The 13,818-nt window shown below is 35.5% G+C and overlaps 2 protein-coding genes across 2 annotated transcripts; both read left to right on the forward strand.

Annotated features, from left to right (window-relative positions):
* Nucleotides 1-399: 399 nt before the first annotated feature.
* Nucleotides 400-1,332, forward strand: LOC100028415 (olfactory receptor 13A1-like). Its single transcript, XM_001378413.4, has one exon. The coding sequence runs from the start codon at nucleotides 400-402 to the stop codon at nucleotides 1,330-1,332; it is 933 nt and encodes a 310-aa protein (XP_001378450.3).
* Nucleotides 1,333-11,718: 10,386 nt separating this feature from the next.
* On the forward strand, nucleotides 11,719-12,725 carry LOC100028436 (olfactory receptor 13A1-like). The gene has a single exon (XM_001378433.4). It carries the CDS (start codon nucleotides 11,719-11,721, stop codon nucleotides 12,646-12,648), a length of 930 nt encoding a protein of 309 aa, XP_001378470.3. The 3' UTR covers nucleotides 12,649-12,725.
* The last annotated feature ends 1,093 nt before the right edge of the window (nucleotides 12,726-13,818 follow it).

Below are 13,818 nucleotides of genomic sequence, written 5' to 3' on the forward strand. Positions count from 1 at the left end.
CAACAGCAGTACCCATGCTGGACTGGAATGGGAAGATAAATAATGTGTAACCAAATAATGGAGGACCCGGAGTAGAACCATATATAGAAAAAAATTGGTTCATATTGGACAAATTTCAGATCCTGACAAAAAGAATACTCAAAGCAATAGAGAACAAGGGAAGATCAATTCCCTAATATGAATTGATTCTATATTTGATTTTAAGAATATTCTTTATTTTACTTGTGTTCTTGTTATGAAAGTTAATCCATAATTTCAATGAATTACTTGAGTTTTAAATCAAGCATATGTACTTAAAAGTTTTCTCTTTTTCCTAGATGTTATTCCTCATCACATTTCGACCATTTGGTTAAGCCTTGAAAGTGTGGCCCAAGAAGCTCAGAAAACCCTCCTTGCTCAATGGCTATTAGTAACCATTCACAAGTCACAGAGTTTATCCTCCAAGGCTTCTCTGAACACCCCAGTCTCCGCATTCCATTATTTGGCTGTTTCCTCTCCTTGTATCTAGTGGCTCTCACAGGCAATGTCCTGATCATTACAGCCATCGCACTGAACTCAAGCCTCCACAGCCCCATGTACTTTTTTTTGTTCAACTTGGCTACAATGGACATCATCTGTACCTCCTCTGTTCTACCCAAAGTGCTGCAAGGGCTGCTTTCAGAGGAGAATACTATCTCCTATGGGGGCTGCATGACCCAGCTCTATTTCCTCATTTGGTCTGCATCATCAGAATTACTTCTTTTCACTGTCATGGCATATGATCGTTATGTGGCTATCTGCCACCCCTTACATTACAGCACCAGGATGAGCAAAATGCTCTGCAATGTGTTGGCAGCTAGTGTGTGGCTGATATGTGCCTTCAATTCCTCTATACATACTGGTCTAATGACACAACTGTCCTTCTGTGGACCCAATGTGATTACTCATTACTTCTGTGAGATCCCTCCTCTGTTGTTGCTCTCCTGTACTTCCACCTACATTAACAGGGTCATGACTGTCTTGGCAGATGCCTTCTATGGCTTTATAAATTTTGTTCTAACCTTGGTGTCCTATGGGTTCATTATCTCCAGCATCCTGAAAATCCAGACAACAGAAGGGAAGAAGAGAGCATTCTCTACCTGCTCCTCCCATCTCATTGTGGTGTCCATGTATTACACTGCTGTTTTCTATGCCTATATTAGTCCTATTTGTGGCTATAATCCAGAGAGAAGTAAACTAGCTGGTGTTCTATACACCATGTTGAGCCCAACTTTGAATCCTCTGATCTATACTCTAAGGAACAAGGAGGTCAAAATGGCCCTCAGAAAGCTCTTCCCATGCTTTCGAAATTAAGCTGGGATTTTCATGCTTCTTCACCTTGGTTATATGTATGTTATCAAGCTGCTTATGCATGTAGTTAAGAGAAGAAAACTTTTAAATATTCTGAATTGGCAATATTCTTTGATGATTACCATGATCTCATATGTTTGGAATTACAAGGCTCAAATTTATGAAGTTGTTTATTTTCTTCTAAGTATTGTTTAAATCTGAACAAGTTGGTAACATCTCTATATTGTTTCCTGATTTATACATCTATGACAGAAAATTCTTCTGTTCAAAATTTTTTTAAATGAGAAAAACATTTTAGTGTTGGAAACCAAAATACTGTAGGTGCTATGAATGTACATGTGTGTGCCCTGGTATGCCTACATGTCAGTTTGTATGTGTAGCAATATGTCAATAAAATCAATAAAGTATAAATGCCCTTTCATGTTAAATATAGTTTTAATTCTCATCATTAAATATTATATCATATTATACCTCTCCTTCACTCTCTCTCTGCCTGTCTCTCTGTCTCTGTCTCTCTCTGTCTCTCTATCTCTCTCTCTGTGTCTCTTTCACTATCTATCTAATGTCTATCTAATAATCTGTCCTAAAGGAAGTGCACATTCTGGAGAAAGAATGAATTCAACTGAGTCCAAAAACATAGGCTTAATTCCCAGCTGTTACTCATACAGACTCTGTTGCTCATAACAAGTCCCTTAACCTCTTAGTACTATAGGCAATCCTTTAAGAGTAAATTCCAGAGCAGGTCCTGACCTGCGTTGGTGGAGATCGTTTCCTCATTGAATGTTTCCTGTCAATGAAATCATAGATCAAATTTCAAATTCTCTTCTATATGTCTATACATATGTCTATACACACATATTTTTAAAATAATTCACATAGCCCCCAGTAGTAAGAGTGAACCCCAGATTGCTATCAGCTTCATTGGCCCTCCTGATGCATTTCATCCTCCCCACATCTCATTCTCCTCTCCCCTTCAGGACCCCCAAGTGTTTGTCAGGACCACTTAGGATCTATCAAATGGTGCCCCATCATGGTAGACCCCAGGAGACATATGGGTTACAGGTAAGGTAAGCCTCCCTCCCCCCCTCCCCTGTGACAAGGGACATTATTCATAGAGTAGGCAAGGCATATCAGTAGGCAAGGAGGAGAGGGTAGAAATGATATAGACAAGAAAGGGATAATTGGATCCCAAAATTCCAAGATGTCAACAGAGAACAAAGGCTAAAATATGTTCAGCTTTTTTTCTTTCCCCTTTTCTTGAGTAGAAAGGGAGGGAGAATAGATAAAAAATTTATATATATATATATACATATATATGTAACCTTTTAAGATTTGCTAAAGATTTGAATAGGTACACATGTGCAGTATAAGTTCATTGTGATATTTGGCCAACAATTGAAAAATAGAATTTCAGCAAAATTTAAGACAGTACAAAATTTATAGTGAAAAAATTGTTTAAGACTTGCAATGTATAATGATTACAACTTTGAATAATTAGACTTACCAAAAATGCTTGTCAAATTGAATTTGAGAATTGCAAAAAATGAGAATAGAGTATATAAGAATTTAATATTAACTTATTAAAAGATGTAATGTAATACAAAGGTTTTGTATGATCTAATCTGGGGTTCACTCTCACTACTGGGGGCTACAAATTCATAATTTTTTAATTATACATATTTTGGGGCAAAATTTAAAGATGTGAAATTTACAAGAATATGGGGCTTTTTTCATTAATCTTACTTCAAAGTTAAGCTTTTAATAATATAAACTATATTCTCTAACCCTTCAAATGACACATAATTTATCTCCATATTCCTTCCACTTATGGAGATCACATCTGTTGTAAGTCATGAGTTGTTATGGAAACAGTTTCATATTAGGAGCCTTTGGAGTGGGAAGGGAGAAAGTTCTAGGTGGATCTTTCTATATTGCATGTATATAAAAGGCTGCTCAAATCTGTGCCTTCCCTTTGTACTTATATTCTGCTATGGCTCACTATTATATTGTTACTTCTTTGAGAGCAGACTCTCTTGCAGTTTAATAAATGTTTTTACTGAATATAGGTATAATCCTCTACACAATTTCAATAATTCCAAGTTCTTTGATTTAATAGTTATGGTTCTTTACCTATTCACACAGATGGATTGCTCATCAAATTTTCATCAAATTGTTTCATAACATTCTATTGCCAGATAAAAATCAATAGCATAGGTTGACTATATTTCTGGTATTATGATTTGACAAATTTAGCTGGGTTATTCCCTAAATGTCATACACAGATTCATCATTGAGGCTACAGTTACAACTTTTCAATATTTATTAGATCTAGGACTCTGAGTGTTCTCAAGCTCATTGTGTCCAAAACAATTAAATCTGGCTTTATTCAGACAAAGGAATCTTAACATTTTTATTGTCATGGACTCCTTTTATTAAAATATAGAATTTATGAACCTCCTCTCAGAACAATCTTATAAAGTTCACAAAATAAAATGAATAATACTATGTAGAAAAAATTACATTGACTATAGTTATAACGATATCATTTAATCATGTTTAATAAAATGACATATAGAGATGCTATATTTAAAATAACAAGGGTCTTAAGCAGGTTAAGAACTACTGCTTTTGGCTCTGATCTTTCTTCTTTTAAGATCCTAGTTTTTTAAATATATTTTTCAATTTTATTAAGTGTAAAGATTGTGTTGCTAACCTCCAGCTGAAAAAAGATTGTTTGATCACTAAGATATTAGTGTATATGTTTTAATATTAAGAAAATCATCCACATAATTGATCATATGAATAAACAAACTAACAGAAATAACATGATTATATCAATAGATGCAGAAAAAATCTTTGATGAAATACAACCCCCATTCCTATTAAAACATTAGAAAATTAAGAAATATAAGGCCCTTTCCTCAAAATAATGAACAATATTTATTTAAAACCATATGGAAGTGTCATCTACAATGACAATAAGTTAGAAGCCTTCCCTGTATGATGAGTGAAGCAAGGATACTCAAGACATCAAAGGGATTAAAGTAGACAGTGAGGAAACTAAACTATCACTCTTTGATGGTATACTTAGATAAACAAAGAAGATCAACTAAAAAGCAAGTGGAAATAATCTTTACCAAAATTGTAGGGTACATATAAATCCACCTAAATCATCAGCATTTTGATTTATTTCTAATAAAAATCAGCAATAAGAGATAGAAAGAAAAACTGCATTTAAAATTACTCTAGCTAATATAAAACATTTGGGGAATCTATCTTCCAAGAAAAACTCAGGAATTATATGAACACAACTACAAAACACTTTTCACAGAAAAAAAATTAGATCTAAACAATTGGAAAATCATTAATTGTTTCTGGTAACTATTGTAAGGAAAGTGTTGACATTTGCAGAGAGAAGTGAAATGAGCCCAGCAGGAAGATTCTGACACTTTGAGGGGGCTTAGGCTGAGACCAAAGCAGTTAGTTCACTCTCTGGAGAATCTCTGGAGGAGTTAGCTACAGATTTCTTGGTGCCTATCCTTTCCTAATTCCTGATTGCTGTATTTCATCAAGGTTGTTCCTGGTGAACCTGAAGCATCTTCAGAGACTGTGAGATCAAGTCTGGATCTTTTTTGGATATGAGACCTTTCCTGGCCTTAGCAAAGTCTTACAAAGAACCTTTCCTTAATTCTAACAAAGGGGGTTTAATTGAGGGTTTTTGTTAAGATTTGGGACTGTAATCAGAAAAAGAAATTGAGCAAGAACTCCCTATGAAAAAATTCCCAGGTCCAGATGGATTCACAAATGAATTCTATAAACATTCAAAGAACAACTAATCCCAAAAGTTATACAAACTATTTGACAGAATAAGCAAAGGAATTTTAATATATTCATTTTATGACAGAAATATGGTACTGATCCCAAAACCAGGCAGGTCAAAAACAGAAAATTAAAACTATAGACCAATAGCCCTAATGAATATAGATGCAAACATCTTAAATAGGATACTAGCAAAAAGACTCCAGCAAGTCATTACAAGGGTTACTCACCATGACCAGCTAGGGTTTATACAAGGAATACAGGGATGGTTCAATATTAGGAAAACCGTCCACATAATTGACCATATTAACAAGCAAACTAACAAAAATCACATGATTATCTCAATAGATACAGAAAAAACCATTGATAAAATACAACACCCATTCCTACTAAAAACACAAGAAAGTGTAGGAATAGAAGGGCCTTTCCTAGAAATAATAAACAGTATATATCTAAACCCATCAGCAAACATCATCTGCAATGGGGATAAATGGGGAAAATCTAGAAGCCTTCCCAATATGATCAGGAGTGAAACAAGGATGCCCATTATCACCTCTATTATTTGACATTGTACTAGAAACACTAGCTGTAGCAATTAGAGAAGAAAAAAGAATTTGATGGTATTAAAATTGGCAATGAGGAGACCAAGCTATCACTCTTTGCAGACGATATGATGGTCTACTTAAAGAATCCTAGAGAATCAACCAAAAAGCTAGTCAAAATAAACAACAACTTTAGCAAAGTTGCAGGATACAAAATAAACCCACATAAGTCATCAGCATTTCTATATATCTCCAATCCATCTCAGCAGCAAGAATTAGAAAGAGAAATTCCATTTAAAATCACCCTAGACAATATAAAATACTTAGGAATCTATCTTCTGAGACAAACACAGGAAGTATATGAACACAACTACAAAACACTCTCCACAAAATTAAAACTAGATCTAAACAATTGGAGAAGCATTGATTGCTGATGTGGAGGATGAGCTAACATAATAAAAATGACAATCCTGCTCAAATTAATTTACTTATTTAGTGCCATACCCATTGAAGTACCAAAAAACTTCTTTATGGAATTAGAAAAAAATAATACAGTTCATTTGGAAGAACAAATGATCGATATCCAGGGAAATTATGAAAAAAAATGCAAAGGAAGGAGGACTTGCAGTCCCAGATCTCAAACTATACTATAAAGCAGTGGTCATCAATTTGGTACTGGCTAAAAGACAGAAACGATGATCAGTGGAATAGACTCAGGGCAAATGACTTTAGCAGGACAGTTTATGATAATTTTTGGGACCAAAACCCACCTTTTGATAAAAACTGCTGGGAAAATTGGAGGACAATATAGGAGAGATTAAGTTTGGATCAACATCTCACACCCTACACCAAGATAAACTCAGAATGGGTGAATGACCTGAATATAAAGAAGGAAACTATAAGCAGATTCTGTGAACACAGTGAACGGTGAACACTTGTCAGATCTTTGGGAAAGGAAAGAGTTTAAAACCAAGCAAGACATAGAAAGAGTCACAAAATGTAAAATCAATAATTTTTATTACATCAAATTAAAAAGTTTTTGTACAAACAAAACTAATGTATCCAAAATTAGAAGGGAAGCAACACATGGGGAAACAATCTTTATTACAAAAACATCTGACAAAGGTCTAATTACTCAAATTTATAAAGAGCTAAACCAGTTGTACAAAAAAATCAAGCCATTCTCCAATTGAAAAATGGGCAAGGGACATGAATAGGAAATTTTCAGTTAAAGAAATCAAGACTATTAATAAGCACATGAAAAAGTGTTATAAATCTCTTATAATCAGAGAGATGCAAATCAAAAGAACTCTGAGGTATTACCTCACACCTAGCAGATTGGCTAACATGACATCTATGGAAAGTAATGAATGCTGGAGGGGATGTGGGACAGTAGGGACATTAATGCATTGCTGGTGGAGTTGTGAACTGATCCAACCATTCTGGAGGGCAATTTGGAACTATGTCCAAAGAGCAATAAATGACTGTCTGCCCTTTGATCTAGCTATAGCACTGCTGAGTTTGCACCCCAAAGAGATAATAAGGAAAAGGACACATTCAAAAATATTCATAGCTAGCCTCTTTGTGGAGGCAAAAAATTGGAAAATGAGGGGATGCCCATCAATTGGGGAATGGCTGAACAAATTGTGGTATATGTTGGTGATGGAATACTATTGCACTCAAAGGAATAATAAAGTAGAAGAATTCCATTTGAACTGGAACAACCTCCAGGAATTGCTGCAGAGTGAGAGGGGCAGATCTAGGAGAACATGGTACATAGAGACTGATACACTGTGGTATAATCGAATGTAATGGACTTCTCCAGTAGTGGTAATACAATGACCCTGAACAACTCAGAGGAACCAAGAGAAAAACCACTCTCCACATCAAAGAAAAACAACTGCTTGATTAAATGGGTTGAAAGCATATTGTTGGGATGTAGACTCTAAATGAACATCCTAATGTAAACAAAAACATGGAAATGAGTTCTCATCAAGGATACATGTAATACCCAATGAAATTGTGTATTGGCTGCCGGAAGAGTGGGTGGAGGGGAGGGAGGGAAATAATGTGATTATTGTAACCAAGGATAATGTTCTAAATTGACTAAATAAACTTATTCAAATGGGAAAAAATGAACTGTTCCAACTTGAAAAAAAAAGAAAAAGAAAATAAATATATAGTATTGATACTAAGACAAAAAGTTTTTTTTAAGAAGAGAAACTTCTTCTTGATCATTTACAAATTAAAGTTCTACTCAGGCAGAAATAGTCAACAGTTCTTTTTGTATTTAATGATACACTATTTAATCATGGATTTCTTGAATTTCAAGAACCATTTAAGTTTTGTAGTTGTAATTTGGGGTTGTTGGGGTTTCTCTTAGTTTATAAAGCTTACTTGCAAGCTGCTTGTGGCTGACTAATCTTGAGTTTTTTAATTCGAAATTTTTAATTATAGATTCTACTTATTCTCATTATCATATATTTCTACCAGATTTTTGTTTTCTTTTCTTTTCTTTTTTTTTAAACCCTTACCTTCCTTCTTGGAGTCAATACTATGTTTGGCTCCAAGGCAGAAGAGTGGTAAGGGCTAGGCAATGGGGGTCAAGTCACTTGCCCAGGGTCACACAGCTAGGATGTGGCTGAGGCCAGATTTGAACCTAGGACCTCCCGTCTCTAGGCCTGGCTCTCAATCCACTGAGCCACCCAGCTGCCCCCTTTTGTTTTATTTTCTAAGATGTAAAGAAGTCATAAAAAGATTTATTCTCTTAGCACTTAGAGGTTTATCTATTTAAGGCTCCAATGTGTTCCATTTATATAGCTAACTCATTTGTTAATTCTCTAGGGAAAAATAAAAAAAAAACATCAATCATATCAGATGTTTAGTACCATGTAAACAAAAGAACATGGCACTCACATTGTCATTTTAATGGAATTAAAACATCATACCTTCAACCTGCTTTAAGATTAGGAAACCTTATACTGATAATTGAAAGAAATGACTAACCTCAACTACCAGTCATGGACACTTGGTCCTCAGGGGACATGTTTCTTCCCATTTTAACAAATATGACTTTGAAGTGAAGTCACTAACAGCTCAGAAGTCATAGTTTAATTATTCCTCAAGGGCCTAAAATGACAGGATTTCCCAGGGCTCTCTACAGCTGACCTTTGGAAAATGACTGGGCATAATTGCCTTCTTCTTCCATCCCTACTTATAGACCAATGAATCCACAAACTAATGAGCACTTAGAAAAAAGAATCTTCCAGTCATTACCTTCTACCTGAAAAAGGTGAGGTTTATAAGAAGTGAGAAATAGAAGCTCATTTGTTATGAGAAAAAAAAAGACGTGACCAAAAGAGCAGGGAAGAAATAATGCATTTTTATATTTTTATGAGAGGTCTCTATATCTCCACAAGCTTTCAAAAGTAAGTATGGGAGATGGAGAGAAAGAAATAGAGAAGGTGGGAGACAAAGAAAGGTTCAGACAGGTAGAAAGAAAAATGAGATGGGGGGGGGAGATAGAGGAGAGACAGATGTAGTCAGAGTTCATCCACAAAATAGGAAGTGATTTATTTATTAATATGAATGAAATGTGTTATTTCAGTCTCTCCTTTTAAAATTTCATTTTAAAGTTTTTGATTGAGTCAAAATATTATCAAGCATTTCTTTAATGAGAATTTTCTATCAGTCCTATTACTAACTACTAGTACTATTACTTCTACTTCTACTACTATTACATCTTCTGCTTCATGTCTAAACCAGTCAGTTCATGGGTGGGTGGAGGACATTTAGTATGGAAATTTGTTTCAGTCTGGCACCTGCTGTACCTTGTTATGTTAGTTACCTGGGATACTCAGCATTATACTGCTTTATTCAAATATGTGTCATAGGTAGGGCTTGAATTACTTCTTTCTGACAATATAGTCAGCCTTCTCTCTCCTATTCTCCATTGCCTCTCACATCATATGATACATATACTTGTAATGATATATCATAAGTCTTAACATTTGAAAATCATCAAAGATGAAGGTTTTTCCTGTGTGATTTTGGTATGAAGTATAATTCTCCTTTGCCACTTGATAGTCTTTTTATGCACACAAATCCTATATATATAACAGAGAAGTTGATATATATTTTCATCATATTTATTATAAGTATATATTAATATATTATATTTAGCCTCAATTATAATTTTAATTTCCCCAATTTAGGTTAGATAATGGTGATTACTAACTTGAAGTTAAACTATTTCCCTTTATGGGATTATATAATCATGACGGTTCTTGAATTCCTTTTGTAATAAACAGCAAGGCATAATAGAAGGAGAATTGAATTTTGATCAGAAGAATCTTTTTTTTTTATTATTAAAGACCTTACCTTCGGCCTCAGAGTCAATATCATGTATTGGCTCCAAGTCAGAAGAGTGATAAGGGCTAGGCAATGGAGGTCAAATGACTTGTCCAGGGTCACATAGCTGGGAAGTGTCTGAGGTCATATTTGAACCCAGGGCTTCCTGTCTCTAGGTCTGACTCTCAATCCTTTGAGCCAACTAGCTGCCCCCTGATCAGAAGAATCTTGATTTTAGTTCTAGCTTTGCCACTCATTATTATGTCCACAGTCTTGGGAAAGTCATTTGGACTCTGTGAGTCGCAGGTTTTTCATCTGTCATCTGAATGTAATTATATGTGTCCCAGGTTTTGCAGGATGATGTGAGGAAGGAAAGAAATGTAATACATAACTCTTCTTGATAAAGGTTCATATAGTTCTTCAATGTCTTAATTCTTTTGTTAGAAGGAAGATAACCTGGAAGTTCTGGGAACTTTCTGTCATATGGACTCTATGGAGCACTGGTTAACTTTTCCTTTCTAAGTCCTTAGCCAATACCATCCTTATAGAATTTGATTCAATTAAGCAATTGTCACAAGTATAGAATGGGCGCTGGGCTACACCTCTTCATTCTTCTAATTCTTAATTTTTAATTCTTTGAATCTTCTTTGGTGAGGACAGCGGTAAGAAGTAGATCCAGACATGGGAGTCCCAAAGGAAGGGAGAACCGTGAGATATAAGAAGTGACAAACCAAGGCCAAAGACTGCTGATCCAAATTTTCCCCTTCTCTTTTTACATAGTTACCTCTCTTTTTCTTTGCATCTGTTTCTTTTAGCATCCTGATTTGCAAGGCTTCCAAGTTTCTTTTCATTGCCCTCAATATGGGATAATAATGATGATAAATCATATTTATAGAATACATTAAAGACAGTGAAACATTGCCTTCAAGAAATTTGATTTTCCATGGGGGAGGCTATATGAAAATGATTACTGGCAGTCAGAGGTTAAGTGACTTGCCCACAGTGTCTGGTGCTGGATTTTAACTCAAGTGTTGCTCTCTCCAGGTCTGGTAATTCATGTCTTTGTATGATTCTTAGATTCTGATTCTGGTCCTGGTTCTGAGCCAGTTTGCATTACAGATGCTGAACATCTTTCCACCACTTTTTGGCCATCCACCTCCAATATCTGTGTCTTGGACATCAATTTTATTTTGGGACTGTCACAGTACAAGTAAATCATGATCATCTCACACACCCACATTCAGATGAATGAACTTTACCATGGAACTCATTTGGTCTCATCACTAGGTAAGGGATTGGTCTAACTTTCAACAAAAGACATTAAGGATACTCTAAAAGGTAAGATGAAAAAAGCAAGATTTACCTGAAGGGAGATAGCGTGTGTGTGTGTGTGTGTGTGTGTGTGTGTGTGTGTGTGTGTGTGTATGATTTAAATCTTGAGGGAGACTGAATGCCCTAGGAAGACCTCACCAATCAAATAATGCTTCTCTGTTTTTGGTCTGTGGTATAATGGAGTTGGAGAAATTGTCAAAATTTAATTTTGGAATATTGAAGTATCTTTAATGTGCTTAAGTTTAATGAAGATCTTTGTTTTCTTCTCTTAGTGAACAAAGAAATCTATTGGTGATTGGATTTTGTGGGCATACACTGATGAAGGGAAAACTGACAATCTACTCACATGGCATCAAATAATCAGACATCAGTGACTGAGTTCATCTTAAAGAGTTTCTCTGAAAATCCTCAGTTTCAGATCTTTCTCTTCAGCCTCTTCTTGGGACTTTTCATAGTGGCTTTCACAGGTAACTCACTCATTATTGTTGTGATCAGTCTAAATCCAGGCCTCCATACTCCCATGTACTTTTTCCTCATAAATTTGGCCTTGATGGATATTCTCTCCACCTGCACTGTGGTGCTCAAGTTGCTACAGAACCTAATGACTGAGAATACCATTTCCTATGGTGGCTGCATAGCCCAAATATATTTCCTAACTTTGTGTATAGGGGCTGAGCTCTTGCTTTTCACAGCTATGGCCTATGACCGGTATGCAGCCATCTGCCAACCCCTCCACTACAACACTATGATGAACAAGACAGTTTGCTGTCTCTTAGCATCTGTGGTATGGAGTGTCAGTGGGATCAATACAACCATCCACACTATCATAACTGTGCGCTTGTCCTTCTGTGGACCCAATGCCATTGATCATTTCTTTTGTGAGATTCCTCCATTATTGCCTCTCTCCTGCTCCTCAACTTACATCAATAATATAATGACATTTGTGTCAGATATGTTCTTTGCTATTATCAATTTTCTGTTCATCCTATTATCCTACGGCTTCATCATTTCCAGCATCCTGAAAATCCAGACCACAGAAGGGAAGAAGAAAGCATTTTCCACTTGTTCTTCCCATCTCATTGTGGTCACTATGTATTATTGCACCATAATTTACATCTACATTCTTCCTGCTTTAGGTCAGTCTCTGAAAGAAGGTAAAATAGCTTCCGTGTTTTATGCCATAGTGAGCCCAGCCGTAAATCCTCTGATCTATTCCCTGAGAAATAAGGATGTGAAAGTAGCACTTAATAAATTATGTCCTTTCTTTCGAAAATAATTGGCCATTTGGAAGATTGCTATAGCTCAACACATGGGATTAAAAATGGCATCTAAAAGAGAAAACTCAACATATATTAGAACAGCCTGGGAAAACCTTAAACTTCATTTCTCCTGGTAGACAATGCTCCTGAAGTCAGGATTTGTTCTTAGGTGAACCACATAATTCTCTTGTTACACTGGTTTTTTCTTGAAGACTTTCAATACAAGAAAATGTGAATGTGTGGTGAGACTACAACAGAAACTTCAGTAATGTCCTGCTATTATAGATATGTGTAGATCGAAACCACTCCCTAAATTTGTCCTACCCTGCATCCCATTTTATGTGCATACTTTCCATGATGGAGGTGGACAGAAGTCAAAAGTGTGGTGTGTGAAGGGAGGGATCTCTCTAGGTTGGTCCAGTGGCAGAAGATGGTCTGGGGTGGGAGATCTGGTGCCTGCTGTGCACTCAGGGGATTGTGTGAAATTCCAGATTCGTTTAGGGCATTATTTTAGATAGGTGATATTTTCTTTCTCTTTCCTACATTTTCCTTTTTTTCTATATTTTCATTTTTATTAAAAACCTTAATTGTTAAGAGCTACTAATGTGCTCCTGACTTGAGAGTTAATTGTATAGATGGTGACCACAATTCTTTTTTTAATTAATATTACATTTAATGATTTTACTTTCATTTATTACAGATCCATGATTTAAACAGCATAGAATTTTATTTCTAAGACATATTCTAAGAGATAATTCATTTGAAGATAGAGTTGTTTATTCTTTCTGATGTCAAATTATTTTGCAAGATATATTGGAGTTTTTACTGGTATTCCCTATGCAATTAAAGTGAACCTGACAGACTTCAGATGGAAAGGAAGGGCCTCAGCTAGGTCTCTCATTCCAGAAGAGGACTTTCCTGGATTTACAGATGGAGTAAAGGAAAGGCCTCTCCTTACTCTTTCTCCCTAAGCAAAGTAAAGGACTTCAATCAAGGATAATTGTACTAGAGAAGGACTTTGATGATTGTGGTAATGGAGAAGGTATAAAGAATGACTAGTAGTACACAGAATAGGAATTCAACTTGATTCCATCTCAAGGGTAAAAGAGATCTAAAACTTAGCTTTTGAGGTATCAGTCACAAAAATGAATGAATAGAAAAAAATGTTAGTGTGCCAGGAATGATCA

The sequence above is a fragment of the Monodelphis domestica genome, chromosome 1 (assembly GCF_027887165.1).
Source record: "Monodelphis domestica isolate mMonDom1 chromosome 1, mMonDom1.pri, whole genome shotgun sequence".
NCBI classification, from domain to species: domain Eukaryota; kingdom Metazoa; phylum Chordata; class Mammalia; order Didelphimorphia; family Didelphidae; genus Monodelphis; species Monodelphis domestica.